Source organism: Humulus lupulus, chromosome 6 (assembly GCF_963169125.1).
Source record: "Humulus lupulus chromosome 6, drHumLupu1.1, whole genome shotgun sequence".
In the NCBI taxonomy this organism is placed as follows: domain Eukaryota; kingdom Viridiplantae; phylum Streptophyta; class Magnoliopsida; order Rosales; family Cannabaceae; genus Humulus; species Humulus lupulus.
The window spans coordinates 171,068,252-171,085,704 of record NC_084798.1 but is presented as its reverse complement, the minus strand read 5'-3'; the positions used below and the strand labels follow the sequence as shown (position 1 = coordinate 171,085,704).

General features: G+C 35.8%; 1 protein-coding gene across 1 annotated transcript; it reads left to right on the top strand.

Moving 5' to 3' along the window:
* Nucleotides 1–6,412: 6,412 nt before the first annotated feature.
* On the top strand, nt 6,413–6,921 carry LOC133785664 (actin-related protein 8-like). The gene is made up of 3 exons (XM_062224885.1): nt 6,413–6,522; nt 6,646–6,734; nt 6,839–6,921. Exons 1-3 carry the CDS (start codon nt 6,413–6,415, stop codon nt 6,919–6,921), a joined length of 282 nt encoding a protein of 93 aa, XP_062080869.1.
* The last annotated feature ends 10,532 nt before the right edge of the window (nt 6,922–17,453 follow it).

The following is a 17,453-nucleotide window of genomic DNA, read 5'->3' as shown; positions in this document are numbered from 1 at the left end:
CCTAACCAACTTCCTCCAACAACATAGGTAATTAGCTATTTGAAACTCTATGATTAAAACTTGACAAAAGTCTAGATTAATGAAACTTTACCTTAGGGAAAACCCTTCCTAGACCAAGACTTAGCTTCCAAGTTTCTTTGGTGTTCTTGGGGTTGAAAATGGAGAGAACACTTGAGAGAGTCTTCAAAAATCAGATGAGAGTGAATGAGGGAGGGAGAGTGGTCGGATTTGGGGGTTAGAATGGCTCACACAACTCTTCAAAATATCACAAAACACTTGAGTGCTTTTCTACCTACTTGCCCACTTGACTTCTTAATTAAAATGAGAGTTAAACTTTATAAAATTGGGTTCACACAACTCTAAAAGACCACATGGCTGGCCACCCTTTGCCATATATGTGATCATTAAATTTTTTTTTATTTTTTTATTTTATAAAGGTTAATAAAGGTTTCATAAGAAGAAAAGTCCAAATTGGCTTTTGACACATTTTTCACTCTTATTAAGTTTAATCACCAAACTTAACATTAATTAATTAAATTTAATGTCTCTCACATTTAATTTAATTAATCACATAATAAAATTTAACCTAAGGTCCATTCATGGAATAAAATTCCCAATTTCGGCAAAATTAGTCATTTACCACAAAATGCCTTAAAATTTCCATTTCCTTTTAGGTTTATTATTTTTTACCAAACTTTAACTTTTATGAATGTATTTTATGCCCAAAATATAATTGCCATGATTTTTCATTTTATTTTCCGAGATTTTTACCTGATCAGGGTTTTTGTGTCGGTCCAGGACCGAAAGTCTTATCTTGACTTTTAAAATCACAAAATTCATATTTTGGCTAGCAATAACTCATGGAATACTTACAAACAAAATATAATATTATTTAAAATAATATTCTTAACCCGGGGGGAAAATCCCAACCCGAGTCGTTTAAAGATACCCAAAAACGTAGGACGTTACACTTTTAATGGTTGAAAAACCTATATGAGATAGTCTAAGATGCCATAAAAATAAAGAATCATACTTAACAATATATGCGGAATTAGCATCTTTATTGATAACATTGAAGGTTACATCATTGGTGCACAACTTAACCATACCCTCACAAGACTACCCCTTTCCCAAAAATATGTTGGACTTGGTAAGAATAAGTTTACCAGACTCAAAAATGGCCTTAATGCCAGGCTTGCCAAGGAAATCTCTAGTTACCAAATTTCTACTCATTTTGGGAACATAAAGCACATTCACTAATGTGTTCTTCTTGCTGGAGGTGAAAAAGACTTCAATGGTACATTTGCCAAGTACCTTGGATTTTCCCTCATTACCCATTTGAATCTCATGGTCGCCCTTTGACTCTTCAAAGGTCTTGAACAATGGTTTGTCATAGGTGAGGCAGATAAACGTGCACATCCGTCAAATAGAAGATTATTTAAAGCTTCTCTTGTTTGTGTTTTCTCCCAAGGACATGTGGCAGTCCAAGTAGGACATGTGGCAAGGATGTGTAATTCTTCAGATGAGGTCACGCCCCGAGGATCAGTCCTTGGAAGGTTGATCTATCAGATAGAGATCACTCCCCTCGAATAAAGGTAGGACACAGACGTCTCTCCGAGGCCATGCCCCGAGAGCTGGTTGGCAGTTCGTGGTTTTCTTACCATCAGTTATTGTCTAGGCCGAGGACCTGGTCCTCAAGATCTAAAAGATAAACCAGGTGTCGGCCAATGTGGGTTTACAACATTAGAGGATTACTTGACAACGTTTTAGGCGATCTGTCCACAGTGTTGTCGATTGTATGACCCGATAATTCGCATTCCCACTACGCCGTATGACATGGAGATACCTACAACATGCCCTGACATTAACTGGGGCATGTTCCCTATAAAGTAGGTACCTTTCCATTGTGGGCCTCGAAAATCTCGCTTAGGTCGTGGTCTCTATTCAATGCAGCCCAATGTATTGAATTGGTATTAGTCCCCCAATAATGGGAAGAATGTATATTAATGACAAATGATTATTAGTAATGACCCTAACCTTTATAAATAGGGTTGGGAGTCTCATTGTAAAAGGTTCAGTTTTTTAGAGAGAAAACACCTTGTACTTAGAGCAATCTAAATGCTGTCTGAGACTCGTGGACTAGGGCTCTTTTATAGCCTGAACCACGTAAAAACCTTTGTGTTTTTGTTGTTTATTTTTTTAATCTCCCATTTAAGGTTGATAGCGAAAAATGCAGTCAACATTTTGGTTACCTCCCAAGGACAACGCGCCTGAGGAGTAATAGCTGAATCCTAATCTTCGAGATAAGGACAGATTCTTGAGCCATTTATGCTTGGACACCTCATTAACATCACCTCTTGAGGACGTCAAGCTCGAGCAGGTGTGAGACGATCATGGAAGCAACAAGATATGCACTCGGAGAATAGTGTTTAAGCCCTTGGCTGACTTCTCGAGTAATGCGTACTCGGGGGCCAGGCGATTTCATGTGCAAGGACTCTTGAAAGACCAAATATTTAGATTGTGGGGACACAGGAGGACACCGAGTTAATCCGAGGTCCTTGAGCCGGATGACTGTGTTCGACCAATGGTAATTTTTGCATTAAAGTTACTTCTAGGACTATGAGCCTACAAGAGACATTAAACGCTGAAATCACTTATAAAATGGTTTGAATTGTTGTTCTCATGGCAGTCATGTTACGTTGAATTTATAGAACCTAGTGTTTAAAACAGTTTGAGATCTTGTTCTCATGGCAGTCATGTTACGTTGAATTTATAGAACCTAGTGTTTAAAATGGTATGAGTTCTTGTTCTCGTGACAGTCGTGTTACATTGAATTTATAGAACCAAATTGAGTGTTTAAAAATGGTTTGAGTTCTTGTTCTCATGACAGTCGTGTTACGTTGAATTTATAGAACCAAATCAGGCGTCTAAAATGCTTTGAATTCTTATTCTCATGACACTCGTGTTACATTGAATTTATAGAAGCAAATCAAGTGTAAAAGGTTTTGAGTGCTTATTCTCGTGGCAAGTAAGTTACGTTGAATTCATAGAACCAAACCAAACAAAACAAGACCTAAGAACCAAAAAGGTAAGAGTAGTGCAAGCTGCGTAGTTTTTAAATGGAAAAATAATTACAACTGTGCTCAGGGGCTCGAGTGTTGGTTGTATATACCCCAAAAAGCTATGGCACACAGGCCTATTCAGTTTAAAAAGAAAAAAAAATTATAGACAAGGCAAAGCTACTGAGGACCTTCACCTAATGGTACCTCTACCACCAACTCGATCACCGGGTTATCCTCAGGAGCAAGACTCATCGCCCAAGGCTCTCTCTCTTGAGCCAAATAGGTAGTGTCCGCCTCGAGACGTGCCTCGAACTTAGTCCTCACGTTGGGATCCTCTGTAAATGAGAGATCCATGTCTCTGTTGCTCTGCCAGGCAACGAAGAGCATGTCCTCAGCCATAACGTCGAGGTCTTTGGCCAGATCTCCTTTTGCTTTCTCCGACTCATCGACACGGGTTTGAAACTCAACCCGGATAAACTGAAGCTCCTCGCGGACTTTGGAAAGTTCCTCCTCCACGGTTTGCGTGCAGCCTGTGGCATCTTCCAATAACTTGGAGGATGTTTCCTCTAAGGTAGACAACTTCGACCTCTCAGTAATTAGTTGGTCCTCCACCTCTCGAACACGGGCCATGTTGTCCTCCACTACTTTTTAGAGCAGCGAATGTTCCTCCAGGGGGACTGCGGTTTCCTGGAGTTGAGCAAGTTCCACTTGGACCCGGGCCAACTCTTCCCGAGTTTTCTTCAGGTTGAGAGTCCGCATCAGCATTAGGTCCCTGAGTCGTTGATTGAGGGCCGCAATCTGTAAAATTAGAATACCAAGTCAACCAAAAAGACAAAAAATATTCACTGAACTTGGACAAAAATCAAGAGACTTACCCTCATGGAAGAGTGGCGGCTGGTTGCCACTAGCGCCACTTCATTGTCATTGTCGCAACGGGCAAAGCTGCCAACAGACATCTCGCATAAGGACGTTGTTAGTCCTTGCATGAGCTTTGTGCCAAGTGGTAAGGCCCTGCCTCCTATTCTCCCCACGAGGAGAGGTTCCAGCTCTTCATATTGAGGAGGAACGACGGGTTCCTTTGGACAGTCCTCGCGCAAGTATTCGGCCAAGAGTCGGTCATTCTCATTGCCATCCTCGATACGAGCGTTGTAGTACTCAGTGACTTCCCTATGCAACTTCGAGTCAACATCTTCATAGTGCTATGGGAAGATGAACAACCGGGGGACCTTGGCTTGAGGGAGGTTGGAAGGGATCTCTTTGCCTTTCCCAGAGAATCCCTCATCTCGGGGAGAGGAGGTATCGAGGTCAATGACCTCACTAGCAGCTATTGCACTCGGGGTAGGGGCTGTAGGAGCAGCGGTAGAAGGTGCAGGGGCAGTCGACGTTGGCGTGGGCACCGTTGTTGGAGCTCTCGGGTTGTCAATCTCAGAAGGCCCCGACACCCATTGACGTTTCGAATGCACCAAGTCAGAAAGGCCCATACTGTCTGCATAAAGGAAACACCCTGGTTAGTCACGATAAAAGAAAGGAAAACCACAACAGAATAAAGCATGTGCAGAAAAGAAAGATAAAACTCCTCGGGAGCCCCACCACGATCAGGCTCCTCGGAATGGAGGATAGTATTAGAAAATTTGCGTACGAGACGACCCATCTCCTGCATGAAGTTGGTTTCATACTGACAAGACTAGGAGGCATGCATGGCCATCGACTCGTCAAGTGTCACGAAGCCTTTAGGGTGCCTCTTCCTCCTCAGGTTGCGGAGGAACACATCGATGAGATCCTGGTAATCTTGGTACTCTTCTGCAGACCAGTGACGCTCTGAGACTTGGCCACATTCGAGAAGGGAGAGATAAATGGTTGGGACTAGTTCCCTCCCCTACATGTCTATGGTAGTAAAGTGTAATTAGAGATTTACCTTGAGGCATGGAAGATGATCTGATTCCCGCCTCGAGTTCCTCGTCTTCTTTTGCCTCCGCAACTGCCTTAATGGAAATGACGCTCTCCGTATGCTTCTCGCAAAGACGTGGTAAGTACTGAAGTTGTGCCTTGGCCACCATATACTTTGTGTGTAGCCTTGCCGCTTTTCGAGATTGCTTTGAATCCCAGAATTTGGTTAACACCACTAGATTTATACTCTACCTCGTCTACAACATCTCGTATTGTCTGAGGTGGGCATCGATGACGAGGAATCTGAGCTCCAGCTCCTTGGTGTGAATGGATCCCATCGTCCGAAATCTTTTGTTGAAAGAGTCGATGAAGGGAGCGTGATGAAACAGACCTGAGTAAGATAACATAGACAAGGATGAGTCGCAAGCTAAAACACTATCGTACTAATTTGTGCAAGGATATAAGTACTTACCGGCTGTAGCAAAATCCAGAAGTAGTGTGAGGTTGGTCCTTGTCGGGAAGCCGTCCGCCCAAAAGAACTAGTCCTTATAGGCCCGAGCGTGATTCTCAATGTCGCACTAGGCTTTGTAGCCTCTCCCTGGGACCGTGTGCTTCATCATGGTGTAGTATCCCCCTTTTTCTCCTTTCTTTCACTACAAGAAATCTGATCTTTACCTACCAATATTTTACCTACCAATATATATTGGTAGGTAAAGTAATGTTTTGCCTACCAATATTTATTGGTAGATAATATTAGTAGGTAAATGCTAGTCCATTATATTATATTTCGGAACATAGCTTTACCTACCAATAATATCAGTAGGTAATGATCTTTACCTACGTATATTATGGAGGGAAATTTTTTAACCATTCCCGCTCAATTTCCCCCCCATTTTTTATTTTCATTATATTATTTTATTATTATAAATGCTTATTTGGAAGCTTATGTGGAGTAAATAATATGATGTGTACGACATTTGCCTACCAATTCCTTACCTACTTATATTTATTTGTAGGTAAATGTGACTTTTACCTACCAATATTTAATGGTACGAACTATGTGTAGGTAAATATTACAAAATATATAAACTATTTCAAATATATTTTTCGCTACCAATAAAGTTGGTAGGTAAAGATTTTTACCTACGTATATATTGGAGGGAAAAAATTAAACTTTTGGAGCTCATTTTTCCCTCGAATTTTATTTTAATTTTTAAAATTTTATTAAAATTAATGTTGATGTGTCTACAACATTATCCTAGTGTCTAACCATACTTGTTTTATAATTTACACATCATTTTATCGATACATATAATATAATAAAAACATAAATAAATTTATTATTAAATATAAATATATACTTATAAACCTAAACCCTAACACTTGTCTCTCAAAGCCTTTTCTCTCTTCCAAACACCAGTCGATCGATCCTCAAAATTCTGGGACCCAAAGAAGCTGCCAAGATGAGTGTGGTCTGCAAGTACTTCAATTCCGTGGCTTCAGACGAAAAGCTTTGGGTTTTCTTTCTCCAGAATGATAATGCTTCTCCTCCTCACTCTTGGGATTCTCTTATGTTTGCCGAAACCCATTTGAGATCTGCTTATCCCCTTTCATAAGTCCACTTTCAATTCGGACTTCTTTCACTTTTTCTTTGCTTTTTCCTTTCAATATCAATGCTTTTTGCTTTTCTTGGTAGCAGAACCCTCACACCTCAACCGACCCAATTGTCTTTTATGCGGATTTATGGTCAACGTTTGAAAGTCCCTGACTCAATTATCATTGATGGTAATACCTATATGCTCCTTGTGGTGTTATTATATAGGAAGGAACACTAGTCAATACCCATTTCTTGTTTTCTATTATTATGTTCTTCTCTGTCCTTTGACCAGGTGGCTCTGGCTATTGCAAATACGGTTGGAGCAAGTATGCTGCTCCATCTGTGCGCTCTGCTACTTTCTTGGTCACCTTTTAACTACCAGCTTCAAAGTTTCATCATTCATTCATTCGCGAGCAGTGGCCACACCACGCCTTCATCATTCATTCATTCCCAAAATCTGAAGAATTGGTGATGAATATATCTATATGAGGCAAATCTGAATATTTGAAAATATGTTTTTGATTGATTTTGTCTTTGGTAATTTTTATTACGGCATATCTAATTTTTTTAAATATGGTAGCTGGTTTTGGCAATTTTATTATAAGGCAATATGTGGTTTAATCACTGTCTTGGGCAAGTTTGAGTTTGGATTCTTTTTTATATTATGTATTTAAAGTTTGTTTATAATATGGTTTTGGGGTGGGTTGTTATATATTTCACAGATTTTTATTGATTTGCTCGAGTTTGCAATTGATTTTAGATATGTTTTGAGAATATTTTAATGAACTTTTTTTTTAAAAGCCAATTTTGAATATATTGTGGTGTTGATTATATTAATTTTTATGATCTTAGCCAAATCTGAATATTAGATATGTGTGTTGATTTGGGTGATTTTTATTATTAGTGGAAAATCAAAATCTTTGATTATGTGTATTGATTTGGATTGTTTTTATTATTTAAGGCAGTATGGATTCAAACATTGCTATGAATATGTGATTTTTTGTCTTTCTAATTATATGATTTTGTGTATTCAAAGTTATGAACACAGTACCTTTCTTCGGCTCTTAAACAATTGTATTTTTAATTGATTTTATGGTTATGGTTTACTTATTTCATTTTTGAGACATTGTGTAGACGTGCACTTTTTTCTTATCAATGAAGAGCCATAATAAGTATGACTAGCTAATGTGTTAGTGATTATGACATTTGATATGCCGTATTTTTAGTTATATTGGCATTCTATGTATGTCATAAATGCCCATATTTGGTCATAATTAGTTTTGAAATACTGATGATGATTTGGGAACATCACATATAGTGTTTGGTCTTGTTATTCCCTGTTTTGGAGTAGCTTTTGGTTCTGTAGCAGAGACAGACAGAACAACAAGGTATATTCTATCATCAATAAATTGATACTATGTTGCTATATTCAGATTTGGAGATTTTTTTGTACTTTGTTATTGATATTGATATTCAGATTTAGGATGTAGATTAATTTAATAAGCTTACTGCATTAGTGAATCTGATTCTTTGTTCCTGTACTAAGATTTACTATTTTTTTTTATGTTCTGATATTTGTTTTTCATATTTAGATATTTGCTTTTTCATATTTCTTTGTTTTTCTATTTCTAAAGTTTTGCATTAATCTCAAGTGTTTCTCTATTTTTAGCATGCTCTCCTTTCTGGTTTGTAGGGTGAACTTTGAATCTGATTTTTTTAAAGTGTGAAAATTTTGTGTTTGGTATTTGATTTATGTATTATGTTCATTGATTATATATATGAATCTGTTATTCTTTTTAAAAAGGAGAAGAGACATCTACTTTTTATTTTAAGTTTTTTTATGTTAAACTTTGAATCTAGTTTGTATTATCTTCATCATTGTTTACATGTTCATATATACTGCATATGAACTTCTTTGTTTTATCACATGAATTATAGTTTTCGATGCATATTGCCTATTAAATGTAGTTTTGAATGTTGACTTATATTTTCTTTTTTTGATTTGGATTATTATGCTACTTTGATTTTTTTTTTTTTTTTGCCTGTGATGTTGATAAATGATTTTATTTTATGTTGGTGATTATGGGACTTGATGTGCTCATATATTTGTTTTTTAATATATGCTGGTATATCAAGTGTCATAAATGCTCATAATAATAAGTCATATTTTCTGTAATCCTTATGATGATTAAATTGGGGATAATTATTATGTTGAGATTAATTATATTTTCCCATTGTTGCCAACCCGAACCCCACCTCCAACCATCGTCGGTGTCCACCTCACAAAGCCATCATCGACATTCACAAGTTCGAAAAAAATGATGCTCTTTAGTAATAATCTCAAAGTCAAGAATAGACTTGTAATAGACTTGTTGATATTTTTTATGAAATGTAATTAGTTTAACACTCATCTTTAATAAGCAATGAATATTTTATAATATATGTTTGTTTATTTTATTATTAATATTAAATAATTTATTTGAGTTCGGTTCGGGAGTCACAAGATGATTCTTAGTTTATTTACAGTAATTTACTAAGGAATGAACTTTATGAAGTTTTTTTATTTTTGTAGGGGTAACCTTAAAAGGATAACTTTATGACTTATTTTAGTATTGAACATTATAAAGAATTTTAGCATTAAACATTTTATTATTGTATGGTTTTTTTTCTAGTTTATTTCTAATATAGAACATTTATAATAACTGTTATTATCTCTTACCTACACATAACTATTAGATTTGACCAAAATATAAATTCTGTAATAGACCAATAAAATCATGCTATGTGGGCTAATAAAATGACCCCATATGGTCTAATAATATCGTGCCACGTGGTCTATATCAAATGATGACATATGTACTAATTATCAAACGACATGTGGACAAATTATTGTTTGACACGTGGAGCAAACACAAGATGCCAAGTGGCGATATTGATGTATGCCACGTAGGATGCCACGTCATCAGACACATAAAACTATGGAAACCATGTCAGCAGACACGTAGGATGCCACATCATCAGACACATAAAACTATGGAAACCATGTCAGCAGACACGTAGGATGCCACGTCGTCAAACACGTCATCTGCTGACTCATCAATTGATTTATAACTTAGTGGGGTCCACTGATTCTTTTACCTACCAGTATTAATAAGTGTAGGTAAAGACTCTTTCCCCACTAACATTTACCTACCAATCTCTACCAATTCAATATTGGTAGGTAAACCACATTACCTACCATTAGGCTAGTTTTACCTACACTTACAATTGGTAGGTAAAGACCCCATTTTCTTGTAGTGTTTGTGCATTGGTGAAAACTGTAGATGTACAGTATTTTGACTAGGGACAAAGTAAGCCAGTTCTGCCTCTTGTACAATACTTACAACTCTGTTAGCACCCGATATCCATTCGAGGATAGTTGGAAAGGAGCTTTGCTGACAAACTTGAGAAAGTCGACATAGTACTGGTGCAACGGCAGGGCTGCATCTGCCTGAAGATGAGAGTCACTCCAAGGCCCAAGTTCATGAATACTCTCATGCACCCTCTCGTCCTCCCGAGCTAGGCATACCAGTATCTCGCTATCATCCACCCCATAGTTCTTGAGGATCCGCTGCAAGGTGCCTTTATGCCAAAGTTTTCTCGGGAGGTCTACCACTTCGAACCCTATGGCAAGGTAGGGTGAGTCCAAAGGTGTTGGGCCCGTATTGGCTTCCTCCTCCAAGAGACCAGCTCTGAGAGGTCTTGTCGCCATTGGTTTCGAGCTCTCCCGTACCAGGAGAGCTTGGCTGCTACCAGCCGCTTGTTTCCCCTTCTCGGGGCATTGTTCCGCTTCTCGGCCCATTTGAAGGATTTTGGTGCCGAAGGCGTAGAACCCTTGTTGATGGAGCTGATAAAGCTCCTCGGACATCTGAAAACAAACACCAAGCAGTTAGCACCTTGACATGAAGAAAGTTAGGCCAAAACGAGAATCCCTAAGACAAATGCTCGGGGAAGGAAGAAGAAATAGACTAATGACACTGAGGTGTCCTCGGAGGCAAGCACTTGGTGCCAGAGACATCACCGGAAAAGATGAAAACCATCGAAGATGATGAACATCATCGTAATCTGGAAGGTTTCCAGATTCCAGTCGAAGGCCCAGAATGAGGGGAAACGCCCCAAAACACTTCAGAATACCTAAATGAGCCATTTAGGCCATTTCTGACTGCAAATAAGGAAAAAATAGCCTCTAAAATGCTCAAAAAACAACCCCTAAGCATGCATCCTAAATTCTCAAACATGCAAGAATAAGGAAAGTCATAGTTCAAGGATACTTACTCGAAATGTAGTGTTAGATTGTGCTGAATCGAGTACGAACTCTGAAGAATACACCATTGGAACTTTCCTAAACAAGCCTTCCAATCCTCTTAATACAAGAGACTCATGGACTAGGGCTCTTTTATAGCCTGAGCCACGTAAAATACTTTGTGTTCTTGTTGTTTATTTCTTTAATCTCTCGTTTAAGGTTGATAGCGAAAAAGACAATCAACAACTTCATATAGATTTTCATAATGATCTTGTTTAGCATTTGGTCGACTATCTGTAATGAACTCACTTGTTGACCTAATATTAACAAAATCTACACCGAATGCATCATACAATCCTGCTCCCAAGTCGTCATGCTCATTTGAAATCTCCTTGTCCATTTGAAATGCTTCCTCAAATTCTTCCTTACCATGATAAATCAACTTTATATAGGAGTTATCAATACCAACTCGTATTAAGTATGCTTTAATGACATCTACAGTCTGCAACTTCCAATTTTTACACTTCTTGCACGAACATGAGGTTAAGCCATTGGAATTTACACATTGATTTTCTATTATTATAAACTCCTCCACTCCCTTAATATACTTTCTAGATAGCCTATTAGGATTTGTGATCCATTCTAATTTAAACTCTAGTAAAAAATATATATATATAATAAGACAAGTAAAATTAAAAAAGAGATATTAAGTAACTAACTGAAACAAATTTAGAATTGACAAAATAAGAGATTGGCAACTTTCCTCATGTGATTCATTTAGGAATAGTCTCTCTGATGAGATTTCTCATTGAGTAATATATCTCATCTTGGCAAGTGAAGGTAGTTTGATTGATAGATTGTGGTCATCAATAATGGGTGAAATACATAAAATTCTAATCATACATGTCCACTAATCTAAATATGTAAAAATACTTTGAATTAACTGAAAAAATAAATAAAGAAAGAAGATATATTAGACATTGAACAAGGCTTGTCAAATAATAAATCACCAAATGACAGTGGAAAAATAGTTGATATTTAATCCTTTCAAATCCTGCCTACTTGTTCCATTGGCATATCCCATATGTTGGGTAGATCCAAAGATTTACAATAAGGGATTTGAATCGGCTTCCTTTCTTTTTGTAGCTAAGAGATGCTAATGTAGAATGCACATTAAATAAGTCAGCAGAATATATGGTTGTCACTTCAGTAAAGTGATATTATATAATCATGTGCTCTAATTAATAAGCCACTCTAAATCATATATACTAACAACTAATTTACTTTGCTTTTAATTTTTATACCTTTTAGAAAAACATTATACAATAAAATGCTTTGTGAGCTTAGTAAAGTAGTAAGTTGCGTACAACAATTAAAAATTTAGTGAAACAAGTACCATGATAAACACGCTTAGAAACTTATGTGTATATGTATCACATTCTCTACTAATCCTTCTTTAAAACTTGTTATAACTACGTTGGAGAACACCCTGCCAAGCTAACCAACACTTAAGATTATGTGTAGGAGACAGAGAGATTGCTGGAGGTTAGTTTGAAGAGTAAAGGTAGTTATTTGCTTGTAATTATATCCATAATAAAGAAATACTAAGATTATAACTGACTTCTACAACTTGCAAAAGATGGAAGTTTAACAAGGACAATAATTTAATGGGGCCTCGAGATGCTTCGATTCGTCCCCCTACGTAAGGTGTTCATTAGTTATTTTGACAATGTTAGATTTCGAAAAATAGATAATTATAGGTCAAATTCTACTAGACTCACCCCTACGGTAACTACTAGGACTAAATCTATGATTATCGAAACCGAGGCTCTAGCTCATAAAATAAGAGATTTTGTTTTCTTATTTTGATCGAATAGTAGGTTGTTAATAATGGTGTCCATTATTAAATGGGTTTACAACTCTATTTAACTAATGATATTTTTTGACTCTCGCCAATCGAGACAACGATATCATAGAATAGTTAAAAACCTAAAGAAATAGAGATATGATTATTTTGTTATTTTTTCCATATCTTACATGTTTTGTGGCATATGTTGTGTTATTTCTTGAAAATAAAGTGAATAGAAGTTTTATTAAGCAAATGTGATTGATTTCTATTTCATTGATAACACGTAGTATTATTTCGGATGTGTCTACTCCCATTCTTTCACAACTTTCTACGGAGAAACTCACTAGAGAAAACTTCCTTAAGTGGAAGCAGAACATCAACATAGTGTTGATAGGTGACAACTCCAAGTTCATCATGACTGAAGAATCCCCAGAAGTTCTAGATGAGGAGACTTAGGTCGGCTTAATCATCAACAGTCTCTCTCCAGCTTTCCTGACGTTCACCACCAACTATGTGATGAATAAAATCAACTATGCTCTGACGCGGCTCATGAACGAGCTTCAAACTTTCGAGTCAATCATGGATGGACCAAGGGAGGAGAAAAGAAGACTACTGCTGCTGCTACTGATCCAGCTAAGGCTGAAGCTCACCTAGCTTCATCTTCAAAAGCTCGAAACAAGAGGAAAGATGGACAAAACACCAACCCCAGGCCTGCAAAGGCTACAAAGACGAGTGCACAACCAAGTGCACAGATGCCTAAGGGAAGAAAAAGAAAAACAAGAAAGGTAAAGGTAAGTGATTTCACTGCAATGAGAAGGGGCATTGGAAACATGATTGCCCCAAGTATTTAGCAGCGAAAAACAAAGGTAATGGTTATAGTTAATTTATCTTAGAAACATGTGTTTTAGAGAATGATATATCTGTTTGGATTATTGATTCTGGATCTACTAACAATGTGTGCAACTATTTATAATTTCTTGAATCGTGGGAGGAAATGGATGAAGGAGGCTTAAAGCTTAGAGTTACGAACGGAGCGTTCGTTGCAGTCCAAGCTAGAGGAAAAGCTCCCCTGATGTTCGGAAATAAATATTTAATTTTGAAAGATGTATTTTTATTCTTGATTTTAGTAGAAATTTAATTTCAGTTTTCATGTTGCAATTAGAACTATTTGTTATGACTTTTACAAGTTATAATATATCTATTTCTTTCAATGGATCGCAATTGTGTATTGTATGTTTGGAAAACGGGCTTTATATTCTACAACCTAACGAACCCTCGCGCTTAATAACGATTTATTCAAAGTAGCTAAACCTAGGAACAATAAACGTCAAAAGACCGATAACGATAACATGACGTATTTATGGCACTTGAGACTAGGTCACATTGGGTATGATGTAATTCAAAGACTTACAAAGGACGGACCTTGAGGGAACTCACCTTAGGTGAATTACCTATCTGTGAATCTTGTCTAGAAGATAAACTGACCAAGTGTCCATTCTCTACAAAGGGTGATAGGGCCAAAGAACCACTTGAACTTGTTCATTCAGATTCTTGTGGGTGGAGCTGTGATATGGAGAAGTGTAAAGCAGTCTGCGATCTCAGATTCCACCCTAGAGGCTGAGTACATAGCTGCGTCTGAAGCAGCTAAGGAAATAGTCTAGCTAAAGAAGTTATATTCGGATCTTAGTGTTATTCCAGATATGGATAAACTGCTTGTGTTATTATGTGACAACACATGAGCGATAGCCAACTCGAAAGAACCACGAAGTCATAAGAGGAGTAAGCATATAGAAAGAAAGAATCACATAATTGAGTGAGAGTGTTAATCATAGATATGAACATCTATAGCTTCTGATGAAGAAGTAAAACGATGGTTTCCTTTTAGTTTTACTCGAGATGCTAAATGATAGAGATCTCATTACAGTAATTAATATTAGTTTATTGAAATATCATTTACAAGGAACTAAGTGTTTTAAGGATAAAATACAATGAGGGGTAAAACAATATTATAGTCTTATCTCATTTTAGGTCGTATATAGAGGATTGAGTGATAATTATGGTTGTAACAATGGATAACTAATAACGTATCTATATTGGTTATAGAGCGTTCTATGAATTCAAGAGTGCAATTCTGAGTCTTAAGTGGAGTCACAAGGAATTAATAAGGTAGTAAATTTATTTGTTAAATTTATGATAATTTATTGGAGCTTGACTTCATAGGCCCATGGTCCCCACTGTACCTTGGATAAAATAATCTAGATGGTCTCAATTAATTGATTTAATTATCAATTAGAATTGTCAAAGTTGATCAGGTTAATTTTGGATAGTTTCACAGAGTTATGCAATTTAGAGAAGAAAATAGATTTTAGGGCAGATTTATTAATTAGATAAATTAGTGTCTAAATTAATAAATAATTTTAAATCAAGGTTCAAATTATTAATAATTAATTTTATAAAGGATTTAAATAATTAATCAATCAATAGAAAATAATACAAGCATTGATTTTAAGTCCAAGGTGCTTATAATTAAATAATAAATTTCACGAGCCTAAAACTCATGAGAATTTCGACCTAATGGCTGATATTACCTATTATTTTATTGATTTTTTTAATTAGATAAGTGACCTAATTGAGCCTATAAAAGGAATGCTAAGTGAGAATTGAAAAGAGATGATCAGAAGATCTATTTTTGATTCTATAGGGTTTTAGACTATCTCTACAACAAAAGTCATTTTCTAAGCCTCTATATTCTCTTCTCTTCTTCTCTTTGTATCTATCTCATGTGTTGAGAATTGCCCCTCTAGTTTAGATGATTCTAAGGATACTTTGGAAGATTGTGAAGAAATTAGAAGATGTGTTTTGTTTCTTAGTAATACTCTGCAACAGAAATGATACAAGGGTTAGAAACTGAAGGAATGACTTATTCATTCTGCTGCACATAATATAAGTGTTCTTATCATTATCTCTGTTTAAATTCAATTATAGAAACATGTTCTAGATTTTTCTTATATTAATTTGTTTAATATAATTTACATGAAAATAAATAAGATCGTGTATAGTTTTCCCAACAAGAAAAAGTATAAACAAATCAATAAAGTATGATTAATACATTTACATCAATAACAAATTACAAATTTAAAAACAACGAGAAAAAGATCAAAGTAAGATTTATATTATTACATCAAAAGAATTATAGATTAAAAAATTTCTACTTCAAATAAATAGTCAAATTTAATAATAATTATTAAATTTTAAAAAAATTATCACAAAACATTAAAACTTAAAATAATGAAGAAGAAAAATTGAGGACAATAATACATAGAAAAAAATAAAGATAGTTTAATTGTAATTTTTCTTTGGTTTGCCTTCTTGTCTTGATTTGTAACTTTGGTTGGAAAATGGTGAGAAGTAGGGCTGGACAAAAATAGGCGTGGGCCGACCAACTCGGCCAACCCACACCGAATAGTGGGTCGAATAGGTGGAATAGTGATGGGCCGAAATCTATTCGGTGGCTGAAAGTCACAGGTCGAATTGTACGGCTCGACCACAGGCTCAGAAGCCCAAATCCTTATATAAGCCAACCCGGGCCGGCGACATCTATCTAATATATTTTTTTTGTTATTTTTATATCTAAAACCCTAAAATATCAATACAACTTATATATTTTTACTTCCCCAACCCTAATCGATATTAGCCACTCTTTCTGTCTCACTCACTTTACTCTCATTTCAGTCTCTCAATCTCTCAAAGACTAAAACAGTAGTCACTCACTCTCAATCTCTCCACCATGCACCACACCAATCCAGGTAATTTTCACGAAGGCGTCGACAGCGAATCCAGGTCACGATGATGGCGACACTGCTCTCTTCTTGGTTGCACCCTCTCTTTATCTCACAGTTACAAAAGCAGCCACAATATGCATTTTTTTGGTAATTTTTCCAACTTATGCATACTGTTATAGTGATAAAATGATTTGTTTACTATATATTTGGTGGTGACATATTTGCTACTGTTTTTTATTTATTACTATTATTAAAATAGATTTTAATATAATATTTTTCTGGTAAGCTATTGCTTTATTATTATTATGAATGATTTTAATATGTTATTGAATGCTTTAGTGCTGAAAGTAGTGATTATTTTGTGGATATTTTGCAACTATTGATTATTTGTCAAGTTCTTAAATAATTACTGAAATATTATGATATTTGCTTAAATAAATTAGTTTTGTTAGTTTGGTTTTTGAATTGTAGACAATAAACTTATGGAGAATGCATCAACAAAGGACAACACCAAGGGTGTAGTTGGACTATTTGGTGAGTGATTAACGATTCTGGTTTGCTTTTATGTTTTATTTATTTATTTTGGTTTTCGTTTTAGCTATTGCTACAACTGTAGTTGGGCGGGCCGAAGAGCACATAAGACATTAAAGCAAGTAAATATTTGAATGCTATACACACATATGAGTTCTTGAAGAAGGTGGGTAGATAAAATGGCTTGTTAATATTGTTCTTTACTTACTGCTTTTTATTTTTAATAAGTTGTATAAATTTAGTTTTTGAATTGTAGGCAATAATCTTAAGGTGAAGGCAGCAATAAAGGAGAAACAAAGGAGAACATCAAGACACCTATTGTCATTGTTAACTGATGGATTCAAGCTTTTTATTTTCTTTAAATTTCAATTAACTATCTAGTTGTTATAATGGATGACTGTAATAATTTTAGGACTTGTGTTTGGAATTTGGATAACTACTAAGAAATGATTTTTTTTTCATT

Bases quoted from the DNA above. Each gene is read 5' to 3' on its own strand.
- LOC133785664 (XM_062224885.1), top strand. From the start codon at position 6,413: ATGAGTGTGGTCTGCAAGTACTTCAATTCCGTGGCTTCAGACGAAAAG. The intron at 6,523-6,645 runs GTTTGCCGAAAC...TTTTCTTGGTAG, and splicing joins CACTCTTGGGATTCTCTTAT to CAGAACCCTCACACCTCAAC. The intron at 6,735-6,838 runs GTAATACCTATA...TCCTTTGACCAG, and splicing joins TGACTCAATTATCATTGATG to GTGGCTCTGGCTATTGCAAA.